Genomic DNA, 22,519 nt, shown 5'->3' with positions numbered 1-22,519 from the left:
CACTTTGTAAAGGATATGATATTATGACAGTATTCGTGCTAAGACAAGAACACTGACTTATCTAACTAAATGCATTTTACTGCTGTTTCTGAATGTGATAGCAATATTAATGTTAGTCTTATTTGTATGTGTGAGATTGCAGACATTCATCTATCTATCTGTCTATCTATCTATCTACCTGCACAGAAGCCTTCATGGGGACCCGATCTGGGCAGTGTCAAACTGCTTTGGCCAGGTGGACCTGTCCTTACACAGATACAGAACCCGCATATAGCTCTGGCACAAAGTCAAACAGGCACATATAAGGCAAGGAGTCTTTTAAAGGTCAGACTTTTTGGAACACAACATGCCTTTTATTGAACTTGAGACATTCTCACAGTGGTGCCTTCCAAACTCTACACATGTCATGTCTTTCTATTTTTCTTTTGAAGGTCAGCTCCATTGCATCTCGTAGAGAGGGCATGGTGTGCCCTTAGCCAAAATGCCTGGCAAGAAAGACCCCAAAAAGGACGCAAAGAAGGGTGGAAAACCTGAACCAGAGAAAAAGAAGGAGGAGGAAAAGAAAGGCAAGGATGACAAAAAGGGAGGGAAGGACGACAAGAAAGCCAGCAAGGATGATAAGAAAGGTGGAAAGGATGATAAAAAGGGTGGTAAGAAGGGAAAAGAGGAACCGCCCAAGGGGAAAGATGATGGAAAGAAAGGAAAAGACAAAGGGAAAGGCAAGAAAGTGGAGTCTGAGGAGGAAGAGGAGGAGCTCCTGAGCGATGAAGAGGATGAAGAGTTCAGTGATGAAGAGGATGAGGAAGACTCAGAGGATGATAGGAGAGGGAAGGGGCGAGGAGGCAGGGGAGCTAAAGGAAAGAAAGTGGGGAAGTCTAGACGGGGTGAAGACTCAGAGGAGGATGATGATGAGGATGAAGATGACGAGGAAGACGAGGATGATGAGGATTATGGGAAATCCAAAAAAAAATCCAAGGACGATCGCCACCATAAAGGAGGGAAATCCGATGCTGACGCAAAGAAGAAAAAGGGCAAAAAGAAAGAGGAAACGCCACAGATTCCAGTGAAAGAAATCCCGAGGAAAGGTCTGAAGAACATGTCCAGGATGTTCATGAAGTTTTCAGGCTTCAAGCGACGCAGGAACAGCAGGAAGAAGCTTAAAAGTACTTCACGTTTATTCCTGGGTTTGGGGAAGAGAAAGACGCGAATTGCTAAGAAGAAACGTCGCAAGTCCATGCTGAAGAACACCTCTCGTTTCATGATGAGATTCAAGGCCAGCAAAAAGAGGAAAAAGGAGAAAGAGGCCAAAGAGAAGGCAAATGGTGGGAAGAAGCCAACCTATATGCTGCTTCGCCTGGGAGGGAACAACTCCAATGAGAAGAAAGGGGGCTTCTTCAAAGGCTTATTTGGGAAAAAGGACGGTGATGGGGCTGTTGACGACTTCAAGAACAGAAGTCTACTGTTGGGGAAGGTTGCAGCGGCAACTAACTGGCTGACGAAACGCTTCCTGTCCACCAAAATGCGGGAAAATTCAGAACAGCATGGCTGGCAAGGGCATAGAGCTCACAGTCGGCAAGCCAGCTCCCGACGTTATCTCCAGGGTTACCAAAACAATGGTTATGAGCATGATGAAGATGTGTACGGATACCAGAAAGTATATGAAGGGTATGATGACGGTTATGGAGATGAGGCAGCATATGGAAATCATGGTCATTATGGTTACTATGACAATGACAATGGGGCAGGGGGAGCAGGATATCAAGACCTTGGTTACTATGAGGATGAAGGATTCAATGATCCAAATGCAGAATATTATCCTCGTGTTCTTTATGATGAGAGCACGGGGGAATATTATAACCCTTATTCCTCTGCTGATTACTATGCTTACGAGCAGCAGCAGGCAATGTATGGTGATGAGGATCTGGACTACTATGCAGTAATGGGTGATGACCATATGTATGGAGGAGAGGTGGATGGGTTCCTTGACCCTCAGACTCAGGGCTATTATGATGAAAATAATCAGGGAGTTTACTATGGTGGCGAACAAGTGGGCTATTATGACATTGGACAGGCAGGTTATTATGAGAACCCTTATGTATCATCTATGGGAATGCAAGGTGGATTTGCGCAGGACTATCAACTTAGCTATACTGATGTTGGCATGCCATACCAAGACTTCAGCTCCCAGCAGGCAATTGGATTCCCTCCAGGAGGCCAACAGGTGTTTGGGTTTGGAGACCAAGTTGTAGGTCAAGGACAGTACCTTTATGGAAACCAGAATGTTGGCCAGATGGATCAGTATGGAGATGATAGCAGTTTAGTTCAAGGGGGGGAGATGACGTTTAGAGTTCCCAGACCTCAAGTGCGCCTTTTTGGGAAAGAACGTCTAGATGTTACCTTGCCTCCTCCACCAACTTTGCCGCCTGATCCAGAATTTGAAGACATGTCAGAAATCCAGTACGAAGACCAGATTCCTCTCGTGCCAGGTCAGCCTGGTGGCATGATGTCATTACAGCAACAGATGGCAATGTCACCACAACAACAAATAATGATGTCTTCGCAGCAAAATCTGTTGCCCCCTCAAGAACCAATAATGATGTCCCCTCAAATGATATCACCTCAGCAGCAAGTCATGTCACCGCAGCAGCAGATGATGTTACAACAAGACCAGAGTATGTCCCCCCAAATGATGTCATCGCCAATTATGTCACCACAGCAACAAATGATGTTAACGCAGCAGCAGCCGATGTTGCCACAACAACAGATGATGTCCCAGCAAATGATGTTGCCACAGCAGCAGACGATGCCCCAGCAAATGATGTTGCCACAGCAGCAGATGTCACAAGAGATGATGTTCCCACAACAGCAAATGATGTCACAGCAAATCATGTCACCACAAGAGCAAATGATGCCACAGCAAATCATGTCACCACAAGAGCAAATGATGCCACAGCAAATGATGCTGCCACAACAACAGATGATTTCACCACAGGTAATTCAAGCTGTGCAGTGTCATTGAACCTGACAATGTTCTTAAAGCTAGAGAGTCACAGGAGGGTGACTTTGCTGACTTTCAGTGTGATTCATATTGCACTGTAAATGTAAAAAAGAAAAAAATAGGAAATTCAAAAGAGTACACATGCACTGCCCTTTCAAGTTACACAGTTCTCTTGTTTTAAATAATCCCACCACACGGAGAAATGTGGCAGTAACATATTCAATAAATAAAGAAAATATTGCTCAACATTGTTCAATTCAGTTTTTCTATATAGTGCCTAATCACGATAACAATTGCCTCAAGGTGGTTTATATTGCAAGGTAAAGACCCTACAATTGTATAGGGAACAATCAGACCACCACGACAGCGGTAAGGAAAAACTCACTTTTAACAGGAAGATACCGACAGAAGCAGGTTCAGGGAGGGACGGCCATTGGTTGGGGGCGAGGGGAGGGAGACAAAATAAAAACACACTGTGCAGAGAGCCAGAGATTAGTAATAACTAAGAGAGTGAATAGCGCTGAGTGAAGAAGAAACATTCATCATCGGAAGCCTCCAGAAGCCTAAGCATTGTACAATTTAACTAAGGGAGGGTTTGGGGTCGTATGATCCAGTCTGATCCAATCTTAAAAGTAGAGCAGGTGTCTGTCTCCCAAGTTCAAACTGGGAGCTGGTTCCATAAAAGAGTGGCTTGAAAGTGTCTGCCTCCCATTCTACTTTTAAATACTCTGGAAGCCACAAGTAAACCAGCAGTATGAGAGAGAAGTTGGGGTAATATGGTAAATTTAATTCTAGATTTAATATGGAGCCAATAAAGTGAAGCCAGTATGGGAAAAATATGCTCTCTCTTTCCCTCCAGTCCCTGTCAGTACTCTTACCAACTGAAGGCTTTTCTTTTGGGGGGGGGGGGTTAGGACAGCCTGATAATAATGAATTACAATAGTCCAGTTTAGAAGTAATAAATGCATGAACTACTTTTTGAGATGAGATGGGATGTTTCTATTTTTAGATTCTCAGTACTAAGTACGATTAGTGATAGCAGCATTAATTTCATTTCATTTCATTTGAACTGGAAATAGCGATAGATAATCAATAAGCCAATGTTAGATAGGTGTAGCTGCTTTTTTTTGCTTATGACCAACAATGTGATAAATAGTTCTTTGAAATAATTAGTGTAACATTTTCTTGATGAAAAATAATATTCCAGGCAAAATCAGCTTGCAAATCTGATAACTGCTTTTCACAGCCTGTAAATTACTGGGCTAAAGTCCATGTTTCCATTTTGAACATAAAGCTTTGTGCTCTTTCAGCAGCAGATGATGACTGACCCAATGATGATGCCACAGCAGCAGGGTTATGGGCCACCATCCATCCCTACTCCAACTGCAATGATCATTAAGCAAGCAAACATGTCCCCTCTTCCGGGACGCCGTATTCAACCCTCTCCGACACCATCCCGCCGTTCTGTCATTATGCCCTCCCCACAAATGCAACGTCATCCTCCTGCTATGGCTTCCCCAGTACCCTCTCCTATGTTTGCACAAAGACGCAGTCCCTCTCCACAGCCATCCATGAGGAGTGGTTTAATTAATGCCCAAAGACCGCCCTCTATTATGTCTAGGCAACTCTCACCTCCTTCCTCGCCTATGGCCTCCCCGCTTGCTCGTCGTAGAATGCAACCTCAGAGATCACCCTCTCCCCTGGCTCGAGGTCCTTCAGCCCCCCACTCTCCCCGTGCCTCAATGATCCGGCATAGTCCCCCACCGTCACCAAGACCATCAATGAGGCGACGATCTCCACCTTCTTCACCTCGTGCTTCCATGAGAAGGCGAAGTCCTCCACCAGCACCCAGTCCTGCCCGCAGCCCATTTGAAGCTAGAAAGATTCATAGGTCACCATCTCCTACCCTCTCTCCTGCTCATGTATCTCCCCCCCTCTCTCCACAGCTCAGCAGAAGACCATCTCCTTCCCCATCTCATCGTAGCTTATCTCCTGCTGGGCCCCGGCCTCACCTATCATCCCCTACTCTTTCTCGCCGCTCAACTCGACTGCTTAGGGATCCAACACCAGTGGCCCGGCCTAGGATGGGTGGAAATGTTCCTTTAGGTACTGTCAGACCCTCCCCTATGGGTCTCCGAGGACGTCCAGTGCCCCCACCAACCCAGAATGTGCGTCCTTTTCGTGCCTCCTCTATAAGAAGCAATAGGTCTTCTGTTCTCACAGTGGACTCCTCGCTTCACTCCTCTCCTTTCCACTCCCCTCACATGGTCCACCGTGCTCCCTTGAGGAGAAGAGAATCTGGAAGATTACCTCCTCGTCCCATTGCTCGAGGACGTCCACTCATGGCCCCGCGGTCAGTAAGAAGTATGCCACCCCCTTCCCCACAGTTGTCCATTAAACACATACCGCACTCCGCGTCCCCGCACCTCTCTCCTCGAGTCTCCCGTCAGCCCTCCCCCCTCCTGCCCCCACGTGCTGTCCACTCGCCTACTTACACACCAGAAATGATGCCCTATGCTGATCCTTACACTCAACAGTCACATCAATTTGTAGCTCCATCTTCTCCCATGCTTTCTGGTGCTTTGCAGAACCAGTCTCTCCGACAAGCCTCCTTCTCATCCCCCCTTGGACCTCAGGTAGCCCAAATGGTAGCGATGGAGGATATGGTTCCTGAAGTAGACCCTTATGTTCCCTTGTCCCCTACTTTGTCTGGTGCAATGCAAAACCAGGCTATTCGTGATGCCTCCTATGTCCCCTCACTCCAGAGACCAGTGTCACCTTATGGTCAGCCTATGGCACCCTCATCTCCTATGCTGTATGGGGCTCTGCAAAATCAAGCTCTACGAGATGCATCTTATGTTTCCCCTTTACAAAGGCCAGTGTCACCTCTTGAACCTTCTCTGTCCCCTTCTTCTCCATTACTATCTGGAGCTCTGCAAAACCAGGCAGTGAGAGAAGCGTCCTATGTATCTCCTATTTATAGACCTCAATCCCCTTATCCCCCATCTGTACCTCCATCTCCAGTGCTCCCTGAAGCCATGAGACATGGACAGGCACTAAGAGGCGTAGCTTCCTATCAGACACAGTTCAGTTTGCCATATGGACCAACTGTTGTTACACCATATGATTATATCTCTGAGCCTGCCCCTGCACCGCTGCTCCATGATGCACTGCAAAACCGATCTGGTTTGCAGAGTGTCTCAACTATGAGATCCCCTATGATGCAGCGTCGTAACCCTTATGCACCAGCTGGGCCTCAGCTCCACAGTGCTCTTCAGCAGAACCCAAACCTTCGTCAAGCTTCTTATCACACTCCTGTGCAACTCAGACGATCTCCATATGGACCCAAACCACCCTCTTCCCCAGCATTAGGAAGTGCCCTGCAAAACCCACAGTTGATGCAAGCGTCTTACCGTCTGCCAGATGGAACTTTGGTTTCGCCATATGCAGATCCACGTTCCTCCCCATTGCTTGGCCATGCCCTGCAAAATCAGCAAGTTCGTGGAGCTTCGTATGTTTTGCCCGATGGATCGATCAGGGTACGTAAATGGAATATGTCAGTTATGTAGGCTACAACAACAGCTGCCTCATTACATTATACTCTTCTAATTCACACTCTGCCTCTACCCACATAGGACCCTCGTATGCCTCAGAAGCCAATGTCTCCTAACCTCTCGAGAGCTCTTCAGAATCAGAACCTTAAGACTGCTTCATATACTCTTCCGGATGGGACCATTATCGATCCTAGACAGCAAGTAATCCATGTCTTATGTTCCTTTCTTAACTCATTCTTTTCATCATCTGTTTGTTCAAAATAAGGAATCTTTTAATACATTTTTCTCTATTTGTTTTTGCTCATTCAGCAACCCATTTCCCCAAACTTGGCTAAGGCCCTAAGCAACCCAGTTTTGCGTGAGGCCTCCTACTCTCTCCCCGATGGGACCATTGTGATTGACCCCAAGAAACAAAAGTCCCCCAATCTCGCAGCAGCACTTCAGAACCCTTACCTCAAAAGTGCATCCTACACCTTGCCAGATGGCACCATCATCATTGATCCACGCAAACCTGTCTCTCCAAACCTTTCCGGTGCCCTCCAAAACAGCGCCTTGCAGAGTGCCTCATTCAAATTACCAGAAGGGTTTCAAGACCCCAATATACCCATATCACCAAACTTGGCCAAGGTTAGTTATTGATATGTTATGTGCTATGAATTTCTCTTTCAACTCACCCTCTCTTCCCCACATAGCAGGACTTGTGTAAAAGTTAACAAGTATAAGTATCATGTCTTCAAAAGTTCTCGTGGCTCCAGTTTGTCTAATAATCACTGTTGACCTGAGGTGCCTCTTTAATTCACTGATGACTAAATCATTTGTCTCTGTTTTAAAACTTAGGCTCTCCAAAACCCAGCCTTGAAAGGAGCTTCATACACGCTCCCAGATGGAACTATTATCGTTGACCCAAGAAAACCAAAGAGCCCCAACCTGGCAGCTGCCTTGCAGAATCCTTATTTAAAGGGTGTGTCCTACACCCTGCCCGATGGAACCATCATCATTGACCCACGGAAGCCAGTTGGCCCTGATCTCTCTAAAGTGCATACCTGTTAAAAATAGTATATCATTTAGCTTTGCTACAGTAATCTATTACTATTTATCACTATTTACTATTACTATTTATACTATTCAATAAAGTATAAAGTAAACATTATTTGTATTGCTTTTATTTATGTTTTTATTGCTGTTTTAGTTGCATTTTTTTTGCTTCTAAAGTTAAGCATAACATTCTAGCTATTACAGACTATTGAAATGAAGTGTAATATTGGGGACATTTTAGTGACCTAAACTGCACTCTTGAGTAACTTCTCTGCTTTTCCTCTGCCTCCTTCAGGCTCTCACGAATGCAAACCTTCGAAGTGCATCATATCGTCTTCCTGATGGGACCCTGGTAATCCCTGGTCAGCCTCCAAACCTTTCATCTGCTCTGAGGCAAAACCGGGCTCTTCGTTCTACAGGTCTCTATCATCTGTCAGAAAACTCTGTGCTGACAGGCGTGCCCAAACCTACACCTCCCAACCTATACACTGCGCTGCAGAAGGAAGATGTGCGTGGCGCCAGTTACAGGTAGGAAACTATTCTGTTACTGGAAACTATCACAAGTGACCTGATTAGGTTTTTCCAGGTAAATGACCTATTAGGAAATCAATCTGCAAGCTGGGGATTCATTTAAACTAACTAACAGACAAACCCAAATCATCTCCAGTTGACTTTATACAATCTGCATATGTTGATGGTTCTTTCATACTTTGATTCTGACCATTTTGCAGCATTTAGTCTTGTATACTTCACATACTAGAGAGTAAGCCCACTTAATGTTCGTGTTCACATTTTGCCAGTGTTCCACAGTTACATGCTACTCATCAATTTTCTTGTCCATTAGGCTTCCAGATAAATCACTTCTCACACGGCGGTTCCACAATCCAAGCCTGTCTGATGCCATTCAAAACCAGCAGCTTCGTTATGCTTCATACGCGGTGCCAACAGGACTGCAGGGTGAGGATAATCGCTATGCTGTGATTCCTCCGTATGGGCCACGCTCAGGCCACTGGGCCAGAAATGCCCAAGGAGGAGGGGATGGAGGTGAGGACGTTTGGGCAGCTGAGAGGGTTTTACCACATGGCACTGTGCAGAATTTATCTAAGTGGTCGATGTACAAAGAAGATGGGGTGTTAGAAGGATATTCACCCGCACCTCGATTTGTGGATGGAAAGGCTCAGGACCCAGACTGGGCTCCGGAGAGAGAGAGAGCCAGGCCGAAAATACCAGGTCAAAGCTGGTATGACAAGGTACCTGAATGCAAGATCAACCCATTTTTAGGAGGATTTAAGTTTCTATAATTTTTTACAATTGGTGGAGAATAGATTGGCATAGGAACAAGCGTAATGTACAGATTATTCAAGCAATAACTGAGAAGCTTTAAAGCTAAATGGCCCTAGCAGCATTTCCTCATAGAGTTCACAAACATCTGAATTTCTGCATGTTTTGCATCAGCTATGCATTGAGCCGTGACTGTACACCCCAGGCTTTGTTATTTGTGAGTCCTTGACTAACTATGTACATTTCATGTGTGTGTCCAGATCTATTCTATCCTAAGCATGCCCACAACAAGCCACAGGGTTAAACGCTGGGCGGAGGGAATGGAGGACTTGACACAGCTCCCGTAAGCACAAACCATTATTAGCAGCCTCACTTCTTATTTACTTATATCACACTCTTACAAGCAGTTTATTCCCTGAGCACAGTGTAACACAGTTTATTCTATGGCTTGTTTGTTCCCAGTGTCCCTGTAAGCTCTGAAAAGCTTTGAAACACTATAATTATGTAAATTATATGTTAAGTATGTGAGTGTTATTAAAAACACATCCAGAGCAAAAACCCCACATTAGATATTTGTTTTGTTTTTAACTACAAGTCTTCGGAAATGAGAGAGCTCTTGAGTGTCTTTGAAAACGAATTAATGCTGGATGTCAAAGTGAGAGTGGGAGTGCTGCTTCAGCAGGACAATATGTGCTCAGGACATGAATTTTAATTTTCTGTGTTTAATTTCAGTGAGCTGAATGAGACCACTGTTCTGATGAACCTGAAGAAACGCTACGACCAGGATCTTGTCTATGTATGCTAAATCACTCATTTGCAGATTAAATAACGTAATATCATAAAATGTCACGGACACTGCCAGCTGCCTCAGTTCGTTTACCCTCCCTTTTGTCCTTTTGTCCTTCTGTCATCTCTGTCTTCCACTCAGACCTACATAGGCAGCATCCTTGTGTCTGTGAATCCATACAAGTTGCTCAACATTTACGGGACAGACATGGTGCTCCTTTATGAAGGTCATGGACTGAGTGATAACCCCCCGTAAGATCTGTGTTTGTGTGTGTGTGTGTGTGTTTGGGCTTTTGCATGTGTTGGACCTGTTAGAGTTTCTGCAAAGAGGTAATGCAAGATAGGCCATTTTTGAGTATTTTACTATTAATAAACTGCACAAGATTATTAGGCTCGAAATGATTTAATTCTAACTTTGTCTCAGAAGTGTGACAAAGGTCAGGCATTTTCCTATGAATTTAGCAAGAAGTCACCTTTTCTAGACTATTTATTTATTTATTTATTTTTGTAGACTACCCGTTTTTGGATTTATCAGATGTGAAGATGTCTGCCTTGTTTAGAATATAATGAATTAGACGACACTAGCCCTGTAGTTCTAAACTGAAAAAGTCGACAGGAGCTTTTCTTTTTGTTTATAAAGCAAAAAAAGCAGGTAGCTAGCTAGCATTATAGTTCAGCTTAAAGGATGCTGTTATTTTTTACATTCGGTCAGGCTGCCACAAGCAAAGTGATACACTGAGCTGACATAGTTCAGAATAAAGAAAATAGTTCCTTCATGAAACGTTTTTGGGGGAATAAACGGGTTGTAATTCATTGCAAGAGACATTGCTAATGACTTTTTCAAATGCAGTTTTTGGCAGTTTAATACACTTTATTCTAGAGAAAGGCAGACGTCTACACAGCTAATTTCTCCTGGTGACCTTAACCCCAAAATCTAGATGCATAAATAAAACTAAAGGCCAGAGAATGGTTCATGGTTCAGAAAAAGTTGGAACCACAATTGTTTGAAAATGGAGTGCTTATTGAAACAATTTTTTGAAAAAAACAAAAATATTAATTTGCATCTACATGAGTTTTAAAAAATGTATTGTGTAATTCATTTTGGTTTTTGTGGGTGAAAAAATTCACACTGATGACGCAAAAGTCTCAAAAACTCACAAAACACCACGTATCAAATGTGATACACTAGCCGTTAAAAGGTTAAACCTTTAAGTGAAACCTTTACAGCTGTGTTTGTGTGGGCATACGCTGTCCCACTACATCTGTCTACATGTGTCGTAAGCTGTGCTCTGAGATCCTGTACGGCGGTAAATAAAGGCGTTAAAGGCCAGCACTCTCAGGTGTTAGTAACAGGCTCGCCTTACACTGTTAATGGTCTGTTGCCAAGGGAGAGTTTGGTTATGGATTTCACTGCCACTTCTACACACACCAAGCTGACATGCACACAGCTGGTGTGTGTGTGTGTGATTTTATTCTAATTCGACATCTTTCGTTGTGTTGCAGTCATCTCTTTGCCATTGCTAATCTCTCATATACCACCATGATGGATGCCAAAAAAGATCAGTGTATAGTGATCAGGTATGAACTGCTGATTAAAGTCTGATTAAAGGCATCATAAAACGAGCGCTATAAATCATTCATATTGGTGGTTTTTGTTATTCCAGTGGAGAAAGTGGGTCAGGGAAGACTGAGGCCACTAAATTGATCCTGCGTTACCTGACAGCCATACACCACAAACGCAATGTCACACAGCAGGTATATGTCCAGTGTCCAATTCTTTTGTATGAGTGGACAGACACAGAATGAAGCTCATATTCAGTTTAAACTAACTTTTTTTTCTCTCACATCGTGGTCTTTAAATCTATCTTCTGCCTTCAGATAGAGGTAAAGTATTCTCATCGCTTCCCCCATATTTTGCTCTCTTTACCGTCATACTGAAAGTGCTCATAGTAATTTTCCCTCTGTGCTGACTGGGCAGATCCTTGAGGCCATGCCCCTGTTGGAGTCTTTTGGGAATGCCAAAACAGTGCGCAACGACAACTCTTCACGCTTTGGCAAATACACGCAGATCTACATGAACGAGTGAGTAGTAACAACATTCTTCTTCTTTCAGCTGCTTCCTTTTGGTGTTGGTGTTACGCCAAAAAGGGATTTCCGATGTTTCAGTGTGTTTTTTTATTTGTAATAATTTTGCTTTTATTGTTAGGTAGACTGTAATCTATAGCATTTATGAAGAGGCTATATATAAAATAAAGAAACGGCCTATTTTGTGACTCTACTCTGTGTTATACATTATCTCGCCCGTTTTGGTCACTTGAAATGTCTTTATAGATCTGTAATGTTATCCCTGTATCATAACACACACACAGAAACACACACACATGCACACACACAGAGAATTGGTGACACTGGGTTTACTGGGGAATATGCTAATATGCCCCACTGGCACAGTTAGATAAGGAGTTGATTTTCTGTTAGAACTGTGACAGAGAGCACATTACACATGCATGACTTGTTACTTAACTCAGCCTTACTCTGTGTTTGCATGTGTGTGTGTGTGTGTGTGTGTACCTGACTGTGTAATTTTACCAGGGGTGTAATCAGCGGTGCCATAACGTCTCAGTACCTGCTGGAGAAGTCACGCATTGTCTTTCAGGTGAAAAACTCTCAAACACACGTATTCACACAACAGCTCAGGTGGAGTCTTTTTACCACTGAGTCATGAGCCCCATTCAGACATGCACTCCTTTCCATTAATCTAATGCCATCTGAACCTAGCGCTACATATCCTAGTAGGCACCCTGTTCACTTTTCCTGTAAAACCTGCAACAGCAACCTTTCTTGGTACTAGGCCACTTACACGTCACCGAACGGCATTTGCGTTGAAGAACAGGCAAGCACAAAGTCGTAGCAGTGTCTTACCTGTGTAATTAAGTTCACTGTTAAGAAAAGTTCAAGTAAAATTTAAACATTGCTCTGTGATGTGCTTTTGCCATCCACAGTCCAGATATACCTCTAAGCCTGGTCTAAGGGAGAATTAAATATTCACATACTGTGGCTCTAATAACAGTGACGTATATCTGAATGGCTTTGAATGACAGACAGCTGTGTCTTACAGACAGATGTAGAGATGTAGCCCGAGACTTTCTTCGTGGTCGCTTTCATCTGGTCACACATCCTTTGAGTATCCCTCAAATATGTGTTTCTCTGTCAACGGCATTATGTGTGTCCGTTTCAGTCATAAGAGATTTAAACTGCTAAGCAGTCCTAGTGTGTGTGCGCATGTGTCAGGGTGACTTTTTTCTGTATGTGTGTCTATTCACAGGCCAAATCAGAGAGGAACTATCACATCTTCTATGAGATGTTGGCAGGCCTTCCTCCTCATGAGAAGCACTCGCTGTACCTGCAGGAAGCTGAGACTTACTACTATCTCAATCAGGTGCTCAGATTCAAACACGCAGACATCCATCAGATATCAAAGAAAATCACAAGGACATTAATCTCCTGTAGAGTTACCATTAGTATAACTGCTACTTCAGTAAGCCTTAAGCCATTAAGTCTTGGGACTAAAATTCAATAAGAACCATACTGCAAAAGCAGCCCAAGAGTTTCTTGAGGCAAAGAAATGGTATAATCTGTAATGACCAAGACAGTCACCCGATCTCAGCCCAATAGAGCATGCTTTTCAGTTACTGAAGCCTAAACTGGATGGAGAGAGACCCACAAACAAACAGCAACTGAAGGCAGCTACAGTAAAGCCCTGGAAGAGCATCTGTGTCACGTTATCTATAATATATATATTTGAATTCCTAAAAAGTTAATGGAATTTTTTTGTGAAACCCATTTAATTAAAGCTGAAAGTCTGCACTTGGATTACATGTTGATTGTTTTATTTAAAATCCACTGTGGTGGCGTGCAGTGTGATCCAAAATCAGCCATTGTTAAACCAGTCCTGAACAATGAAAGAGATCAGACTAATGTCACAGTATTAATACAGCACAGAAATGACCATTTCATTGCTCACAGATTTAAAACCATGAAACCACAGCCTATCCTGGTGAATAGGATTAACATTATACTTGTTGAACGTCCACTTTTCAACATTTATATTGAAACACAGGTGTGCGTAACTGCAGCCTAGCAAAGCTGCAGGCACAGCTGTAGTCTTGTTTCTTCTTTGTCAGCTGTCCTGCCAACACCAGGTTTTTTTTTTTCCACACAAAAAGAATTAATTAGGGCCATTTGTTCATAATTATGACATTTTCTGTTTGTTTTTTCACCTCTGGGCTTTATTTCCAAGCTGATTTGCGCTGTTGTATTTCTTTATGAGGTAGTGTTCATCTTGGACTATTTCCCACCCAGTTAGCGGTGTGTTTGTGGTAATTACAACAACATTTTTTGAAGAGTAACTTAGCACCGAGCTGAGAGATAGCGTGTCATTGCTCTCCCTGACTGAAAGTGTGCTGACAAGTGAGCCCTTTTGCACTCGTAACTGCAATCGCCAGTGAGGTCACGGTGCTCTGATACACCCTGAAGTGGATCCTCCCCATCACTGCACCAAGAGACTCAAATCACTGATAAGTTGCTCTTAAATTAGACCTAAAGAGGGTAAAATGTCTTTTTCCTAACGGTGCACGTGTGTGTCCATGCATGCAGGGAGGGAACTGTACCATAGAGGGAAAGGATGACGGGGAGGACTTCAGGCGTTTGCTGAGTGCCATGGACATCCTGTGTTTCACCCCAGAGGAGCAAAATGGCATCTACAGACTTCTTTCCTCTGTCCTTCATCTGGGGAACATCTACTTCCAGCCACACCTGGTCTGTCTTTCAAACACAAACATGTATTTAGTTTCACGACCTAATGGTGAGGATGACGTTGGCAGTAATAATGACAGTGACTCCATATGTATGTGTCTGCGACTGTGTCCCGCAGGCTGAGGGTCAGGAGGTCGCGTCAGTGGTGAGCACGCAGGAGATAAGGGTGGTGGCTGAGCTGCTGCTGGTCTCACCCGAGGGCCTAGAGAAATCTGTCACCTTCAAGCTGACAGTAAGTGGTGCACACTTTTGCAGAAACAGCCCCGTGCACACACCACAGATATGATTATTTCTGTAACAAAATATAGATGTTAGATATCAGAGATGTGTTTGATCCCCCAGGATACGGTGCGGGAGAAGATCTATACTCCGCTGACAGTGGAGAGTGCTGTGGATGCCAGGTGAGTGAGTGAGTGAAAGTCTCAATCTGTTAAATTAAACATGATGCACCTTGCTCTGCTTGGGGGAAAAAAACTGAAAATCTTAGGGCTTTTTAATGTCCTCATGTTTTTTTCACCCCCTGCTTTAAAATCATACCAGGAGACTGCTGAGAGGGAGCCAAGAGTCTGTGATATTCTCTTCCAATCTTTGGTAGAGGCATGTGAGGACAAAGGACGTCAGGGCTTGAAGTGGGGGGGGGGGGGGGGGGGGGTTCAGATGTCCTCTGTTTCCATAGGAACCGGGTTTTCTGTTTCCATAGAAACCTTATTGTGCGTTTTTCATAGAGATGCTGTTGCCAAGATCCTGTATTCGCTGCTGTTTAGTTGGCTGACGGAGCGCATCAACGGACGCGTCTACCCTCGCAACGAAGCCCTCTCCATCTCCGTGCTGGACATTTATGGATTTGAGGTCAAACTGAAGAGCACTCGCAGTAACGTCACATCTGTGTTTGTGTCTGAGCTGACCCGTGTGCTAAGTGACTCACATAACCCCCGGTTGTCTCTTCTGTGTGTCCTCCAGGAGCTACAGGTGAACAGTTTTGAGCAGCTGTGCATTAACTACGCCAATGAAACTTTGCAGTTCTACTTTAACAGGGTCATTTTCCAGGAGGAGCAGGTCAGAGAACCACAAGTTAATGTGTTCATTTCCCATTTAGTTCACATCAGTGACATCACTGACCAGTTTGTTAGGTACACCTGTTCAACTTTTCATTAATGCAAGTATCTAATTGCCCAATCACATGTCAGCAACTCTATGCATTTAGACATGTAGATGTGGTCAAGACCACCTGCTGAAGTTCAAATTGATTTAAGTGATTCTGAACATGGCATAGTTGTTGGTATGAGATGTGTCCGAATGGTTTAGAAACTGCTGATCTGATGGGATTTTCCCAAACAACCATCTCAAGGATTTACAAAGAACAGTCTGAAAAAGAGAAAATATCAAATAACCGGCAGTTTCTCTGTGAAAATGTTGTTTTGATGTCAGAGTTCAGAGCAGAATGGCCAGACTTCTTTAAGCTGATAGGAAAGCAACAACCAATGTATCCAAAAGAATGAATGCACAATGCCTTGAAACCTGAAGCAGATGGGCCACAGCAGCAGAAGTCCACACTGGGTGCTGCTACTGTCAGCTAAACACTGAAACTGAGGCTATAATTGACACGGGCTCACCAAAACTGGACAAAAGATTAGAAAAATGTTGCCTGGTCCACTGAGTTTCAATTTCTGCTGCAACATTCAGATGGTAGAATCCAAATTTGGCATAAACATCATGAAAGAATGGATCCATCCTGCCTTGTATCAATGCTTCAGGGTGATGTTGGTGTAATGGTGTAATGGTGTGGGGATATTTTCTCGGCACACATTGGGCCTCCTTAGTGCCAAATGAGCATTGTTTAAACACCACAGCCTACCTGAGTATTGCTGCTTACTATGTCCATCCCTTTATGACAACAATGTACCCATCGTCTGATGGTTGCTTCCAGCAGAATAATACACCATGTCACAAAGCTCAAACCCTCCCAGACTGGTTTCTTGAACATAATGGGTTTCACTGTACTGAATGGCTTTCACAGTCACCAGATCTCAATCCAGTACAGCACATTTGGGATGTTGTGGAACAGAAGGTTCACATCATTGATTTGCAGCCAACAAATCTGCAGTATCTGTGTGATGCTATCATGTCACAAAGGACAAAAATCTCTGAAGAATGTTTCTGAGCAGCTTGTTCAATCTATACCATAAAGAATTAAATCAGTTCTGAATGTCAAACATGAGCACAAACTAGCAAGGTGTTCCCAATAAAGTTTTCAGTGACTGTATGTATGCAAGGCTGCCTGCAAACTATCACAATAGTTTACAGGCAGCCACAAAGCAAAAAAAACCCCAACAACAGAAAAATCCCCGCATAGTTCACCACTGAAGCCAACAAGATAATTTAATGTAGCAACAAAAAAAGTTAAAATGACACCAGAGAAGCTTAAAGAGTTTTGTGTTAATGATACAGAAGCACAACTATGAAACCTATATTCCCGTTTCACAGTTGTAGCCCCATGTCACCCGTCTAAAAAAGGAGGTATTTCCAGAGGCACATTTAAACTCAGGCTATCAAATCTTTCACAAATCATAGCAGAAAGCAAGAAACAATTAGCAGCGAGTTAGTCGAGTTTTACACACACCAGCCTGACGAATCTTGCGCTTGTTTTGTGCTGAATTATGCTGCGTAGGAGGAGTACATGCGGGAGCAGATCAAATGGCAGCAGCAGCCCTTCGGCCACAACGAGGCATGCCTCGACCTTATTGCTGCTAAGCCCCATGGGATACTGCGCATACTGGACGACCAGTGCGGTTTCCCTCAGGTAAGCCCATTCCTGTTAAACTAATAACCGTTTTCTCCAGAGTTATTGGAATTCGCTTAAATTGAATCAAAAACACATACAATATGAAAGTGAATACAATAATGGTAAACACAAGCAGTTTTTAATTAAGACAAAGGTGTTTAATGACTTATAACTCCACGGAGAGAGAAGCCCCAAGTGCGCGAAGAACAAGTGATTGAGACAGACTCAGTATGTGGAAAGCGAGCGCACTTATAATAAGCTTATATTAGATTACAGGAAACTTTGGAAGAGTTGCACTCTTTAAGCGTGCTGTTAAAAAAACACAAGCCAACAACAGCTCTAACTTCATATTTCATATCTCAGTTTTAAAAAAAATTGAGTTAAAAAAGAAAAAAAAACCCTGCACTATTGGATTTCTCATTAACCAGGAGACTGTATTGTAGCCAGCTTCAATCAATACAAAACTATCCCACATGCTCACTTAATTGCCTACCTGCTGCTATCATTATTCCCGGGGCTCCCAGTGTAAGAAGCTGTCTGAGCTCATAGTGAGATAAATGTATTATAAGTCTCTGATGCTTGGAGTGAAATATGAACACGCCGTTACATGAAAAACCCACTGAGGCGATCTGCCAAACACTCACACGCAGACACGCACAGGAAACATGTGTTTGTGCTGTAGAGGTTTAGTTTCCATGGCTCAACAACCATTAACCATCTCCAATCATTGCTAGGCAACAGACCACACCTTCCTTCAGAAGTGCCACTATCACCATGGAAACAATCCGCTCTATGCCAGGCCAAAGATGCCACAGCCAGAGTTTACCCTGAAACACTATGCAGGGAAGGTCACCTACCAGGTACTTCCTGCCTTCCCTGTTTTCTTTCTTTCCTGCTTCTCTGTGTTTTGCTTTTTAACATTTTCAACTTTTCATTTCTCAACATTTCAATCTCTTTTATAGCCTTTTTTTTCCCAGTGTTCTTCCTCTGATCATTTCCTTTTTTCCCTTCTTTTTTTGCATTCTCATATAAAGTGCATCTGGAAAGTATTCACAGCTCTTTGCTTGTCCTACATTCTGTCATATTACAGCATTATTTCAAATCACTGATTAAATTCATTTTCCACTTTTTATTCTACAAACAGTACAAAAAAAGTTTGCTTGAAATTCTTGAAAATTTATTAAAATAAAAAGCTAAAATATAACATGCACATAAATAAGAATTCACACCCTTTGCCAGTGATCATCTGTCAGATGTCTGTACAACGTGATTGGAGTCCACATGTGGTAAATTCAGACATACAAGGGCCGCAGGTCGGACTCAAACTGGGGCTTTTGCATTTCAGCCGTATAGCATATGTGCACCTGCTCAAACACTGAGTTAAACAGGTGCCCATCAGATCCAAAGTCCACATTGTTCTTGGATGTAAGGATTTTAAACAATTTAAAATGAATACACACCAAAATCCACACATCTGACAGACTAAGAGCCACAGGTGCTGTTGAAATGACATTTTTAATTGAAAATTTGAGTGAGTGATTTTTCTTTTAGTTGACTAATTGCTTAACAGCTCTAGAATTGTGTGTCCATCCATCTCTTTTTTTCCATCCATTCTTGTTCAGGTTCACATGGCTTCTATTGTGAATAAATCATTGTGAAGTAGTACACGGGAGTACTGAAAAACTGTGTTATAATATTGAATGAATGTGATATAGTATTGAAGGTTATTAGGTTTTTCATCAAAATGTCTTGCTTTGGACAGTATGATTGTGAAACAGGTAGTCGCTTGCATACTGTGTGGTATGTTTTAAACATATTCTAATGTAATCTGTCAAAACCAGACTCCAGAGATATTTCCGTTCCATAAAAATCTCCCTGTCGTTCATGCATGTGGCTGTAAATTTCTGGTTTGAATCAATTTGCAATAGTTTTGAATGATTTGTGATGCAGGTCTACAAATTCTTGGATAAGAACTTTGATATGGTGCGCCAGGATGTTTTGGACCTCTTCACCCAGAGCAAGAACAGAGTGAGAAGTCGAAATGTTAAAAAAAAAATTGATTCAGATACTAAAGTATGGTGAAGCATGATATTGTAACGTGGATATTATCTGTGTCTTTCTGTGTGTGCAGATGGTTTCGAGCCTCTTCTGGAAGCACTCAGAGTCTTTGTCTCAGCAGCGGTCTAACGTGCGGCGCAGCAGCGCGGCTCGCCGTTATCAGGCCAACACGGTCAGCGCAAAGTTTCAAAGCAGCCTGCAAGAGCTGCTGGAAAAGATGGAAAGGTTTTAGGCTCATTTATCTTTTTAAAACAAGAAGACTGCATCACAGCTTTCTTTGAAATCTCTCCCTCTTTGACACTCACTCGAGTTCCCACAATACACTGAGCCTGTCATCAGTTCAGGTGAACCACAAAGTCAAGCTCAGCTACAACTGCGATGAATCAGCTGAATGTTCAGCTGACAGTCTTCTATGCATCCAGCTGACAAATCGCATAATGGGTGGGCAGTTTAAGTAGCTTTATCCTAAAGTCACACAAGGAAAAACAGTGGACCACAGTGCAGCCGTGTGCAGTAAAATTAAATGCTTGCTTTGAAGATGAGAATCGGGTCAGCTACTGTCTTTAAAGCGGTTTTGGCGGATCAACATGCTGATAAAATAACAATACAACTGAGCCAGTGTGCAGCTGAATAGGGTCAATCTGGCAATTATATGAAATCTGTTTGTGATAATCTGGTGTTTAACTGTGACTAATTAGATTAAATCACAAATCTGTTGGCATCAAATTCACATTAACGACTTTCATTCAGACTCCAGACACAACCTCTTAGATTTGAAACAAATATTCAGAAATTACTTGCAAACTGACCATATTACCAGCAAACCTGCTTTTATATAGACATGTAACCAGATTACAATCAAACTGAGAGATGAGTCCCCCGTTGCAAAAAGACACCTGCATACCTGTTAACCTTGACTCAGAATATAAATTAAAAAGTTACTTGCCAACTTTTACCAGTCTGTATGTGAGTGGTTGCAGAGAGTCAAGCCAGACTGCAGTTGTTTGGAGACAGGTTGCCAACCACCAGGCAACTGGTGCAGTCACCTTCCAATCAAAAGTGGTCACTCAGAGGTCCGGTTTTTCCTAGTTGCCATGAGGTTGCCATCCTGTTTTTGCTGTAGTGTGACTGAGCCATGACTCTGCTTGCAGTTAAGAATCATCTGCAAGTCCCTTTGTACCAAGCCCCCCCCCCATCTCCTCCTTTTATGGTGTGTCTGACTTAATCAGTATCATGTCTGCTGTCAGTTCTGTACAGACAGTCTCGTTGGTCCTCTCCCTGCTGCCTCTAGCTTTGCACGTGTGCACATGGAAGGACGGGGAGGTGAGCAGCGCCACACCACCAAATATGAATCGCAGTCGTGGGAAATATTAATCTCCTTTAGACTAAAGTGGTCCTGACTATCACTGGTGAAAAAAGATAATGATGCTTCATAAATGTATGAAATTGTCTGTGATGAGAGTGTCTGATGTGGGCAATGAGCAAAAGAAGGAGTGGTTTCTTTCACAGCTCTCATCAAACAACGCACACTCTATCATGGCCTTGTTCCTAAAGGCGGATTGAACAATTTGTTTTGCCGTGGTGTACCATTAGACTAAAGTGATTATCTCTGACAGCCTTATTAGCCTCAATCATGTCTCAAATAGATGAAAACTGAGGCCTCAGGAGGTCTGTCAGTCTGAAATTGTTAATAATGTAGCTCCAGCTATAAAAGTACATGCCATGCATTCTCATTTTCAGCTGGAAAGTAGACTTCCCCGCACAGTTTATCAGGTTTCATCAGCTCATGCATTTGTTTATTCACTCATCCATCCATTCATTCTCATCTATCTGTGACAGGTGTAACCCTTATTTTGTGCGATGCATCAAGCCAAACCATCTTAAGGTATATTTGCAAGTTGGATGATGTGTGCAGGCTTGCAGTGCTTTCTTGTTTAGATTTTTATTAATTTCTGTTTTTTTAAAAAAAAGCATATATATATATATGTGTGTGTGTGTGTGTGTGTGCATGTACATTGTGTACTGTTATAGGAGCCAGGAATGTTTGACATGGAGCTGGTCAAAACTCAGCTGCATTACTCCGGCATCATGGAGACCATCCACATCAGGAAGGAGGGTTATCCAATCAGACTGCACTTTCACAGCTTCCTATCGAGGTTGGCCACCTACTTATCTCCAAGCTGATTGTGTTTGAATCATCATTCTCAGCTTCCTTTCCTCAAATAAATTGTTTCTGCTGCCCTCTCCACTCGCTGCTTTCAGTTTTCAAAAATTGCTCAGATGATTGGTCTTTTTTTTCTGGGTAGAATACGTTTCACACACAGATTTCTTCACGCTGAAGTAGCCATCTGGCTTTTGTCACCTCCTGCAGTAGGAGAGCAGCTGAAATCAATTGATCTCACAGCGCCGTTCACTGCCAAAGTAGTCTGAGAAAAGAAAACAATGTCAGCACAGTCCAGCGTTTACAATAAGATTCACAGATAGAAGTTACCGAAGCTGTGAATGCCCAGATTCCCAATAAGCTCTCAGATTCACCACAAGTAATAAGCAAAGATACACAAGATTTAGGTGTTTTCACAGAATTCAGATTGAACTGTCACATGTCGATGCAGGTATAAAGCCCTGCTCTGCCTGAAGGATACTCCACCTGCAGACGGAGAAAACTGCGTTGCCATGCTCCAAAGACTCGGCCCAGTGAAGACCGACTCGTATCAGCTGGGTGTCAGTAAGGTGAGCGTTCTCAGAAATCTGCACACAAGTACAAATCATGAGGTCAGCTATGTCGTGCTGTAGATTTAAAAACAGATGAGTTTTTATTTGTGTGTGTGTGTTAGATTTTTCTGAAAGAGGAGTTGTATCAGCTGCTGGAGGGCAAGCGTGACCGTGTGCTGAACCTCGCTGCCATGACGCTGCAGAGATACACGCGCACGTGCTTCATCCGAAAGAACTTCATCAAATTCAAGCGCTTTCTGACTGTGTTTGAAGCTCGTAGCAGAGGCTACCTAGCCAGGTAACATGCCCATCGTGTTGCCTTCATCTAATGCTTCAAAGCATCATCACTTCACATTTCAAATGTCCTTATATATATATATATATATATATATATATATATATATATATATATAGATAGATAGATAGATAGATAGATAGATAGATAGATATATATATAGATATATATATATATAGATATAGATATATATTTCCTCCTCA

At 43.0% G+C, this 22,519-nt stretch overlaps 2 protein-coding genes across 2 annotated transcripts in view; both read left to right on the top strand.

Moving 5' to 3' along the window:
- The first annotated feature begins 481 nt into the window (after nucleotides 1-481).
- Nucleotides 482-5,054, top strand: LOC143419095 (uncharacterized). The gene is made up of 3 exons (XM_076885384.1): nucleotides 482-2,992; nucleotides 4,312-4,872; nucleotides 4,983-5,054. The coding sequence occupies exons 1-3, from the start codon at nucleotides 482-484 to the stop codon at nucleotides 5,052-5,054; spliced, it is 3,144 nt and encodes a 1,047-aa protein (XP_076741499.1).
- The window catches only part of myo15ab (myosin XVAb), a 50,159-nt gene continuing 32,540 nt past the window's right edge, over nucleotides 4,901-22,519 (top strand). The window contains exons 1-27 of the mRNA XM_076884749.1: nucleotides 4,901-6,537; nucleotides 6,634-6,753; nucleotides 6,862-7,179; nucleotides 7,390-7,587; nucleotides 7,883-8,115; nucleotides 8,432-8,837; nucleotides 9,129-9,211; nucleotides 9,601-9,664; nucleotides 9,797-9,906; nucleotides 11,158-11,232; nucleotides 11,319-11,415; nucleotides 11,633-11,736; nucleotides 12,247-12,310; nucleotides 12,980-13,093; nucleotides 14,311-14,472; nucleotides 14,588-14,701; nucleotides 14,812-14,870; nucleotides 15,195-15,318; nucleotides 15,430-15,525; nucleotides 17,138-17,269; nucleotides 17,986-18,111; nucleotides 19,202-19,279; nucleotides 19,383-19,534; nucleotides 21,149-21,194; nucleotides 21,341-21,465; nucleotides 21,922-22,039; nucleotides 22,144-22,319. Of these exons, the coding sequence (XP_076740864.1) occupies nucleotides 5,083-6,537; nucleotides 6,634-6,753; nucleotides 6,862-7,179; nucleotides 7,390-7,587; nucleotides 7,883-8,115; nucleotides 8,432-8,837; nucleotides 9,129-9,211; nucleotides 9,601-9,664; nucleotides 9,797-9,906; nucleotides 11,158-11,232; nucleotides 11,319-11,415; nucleotides 11,633-11,736; nucleotides 12,247-12,310; nucleotides 12,980-13,093; nucleotides 14,311-14,472; nucleotides 14,588-14,701; nucleotides 14,812-14,870; nucleotides 15,195-15,318; nucleotides 15,430-15,525; nucleotides 17,138-17,269; nucleotides 17,986-18,111; nucleotides 19,202-19,279; nucleotides 19,383-19,534; nucleotides 21,149-21,194; nucleotides 21,341-21,465; nucleotides 21,922-22,039; nucleotides 22,144-22,319 (4,949 nt within the window). The 5' untranslated portion in view covers nucleotides 4,901-5,082. The remainder of the gene's footprint in view (nucleotides 6,538-6,633; nucleotides 6,754-6,861; nucleotides 7,180-7,389; nucleotides 7,588-7,882; nucleotides 8,116-8,431; nucleotides 8,838-9,128; nucleotides 9,212-9,600; nucleotides 9,665-9,796; nucleotides 9,907-11,157; nucleotides 11,233-11,318; nucleotides 11,416-11,632; nucleotides 11,737-12,246; nucleotides 12,311-12,979; nucleotides 13,094-14,310; nucleotides 14,473-14,587; nucleotides 14,702-14,811; nucleotides 14,871-15,194; nucleotides 15,319-15,429; nucleotides 15,526-17,137; nucleotides 17,270-17,985; nucleotides 18,112-19,201; nucleotides 19,280-19,382; nucleotides 19,535-21,148; nucleotides 21,195-21,340; nucleotides 21,466-21,921; nucleotides 22,040-22,143; nucleotides 22,320-22,519) is intronic.

Source organism: Maylandia zebra, linkage group LG6 (assembly GCF_041146795.1).
Source record: "Maylandia zebra isolate NMK-2024a linkage group LG6, Mzebra_GT3a, whole genome shotgun sequence".
Classification (NCBI taxonomy): domain Eukaryota; kingdom Metazoa; phylum Chordata; class Actinopteri; order Cichliformes; family Cichlidae; genus Maylandia; species Maylandia zebra.
The sequence above is the reverse complement of the archived record's forward strand: the minus strand, read 5'-3'. Positions and strand labels throughout refer to the sequence as shown.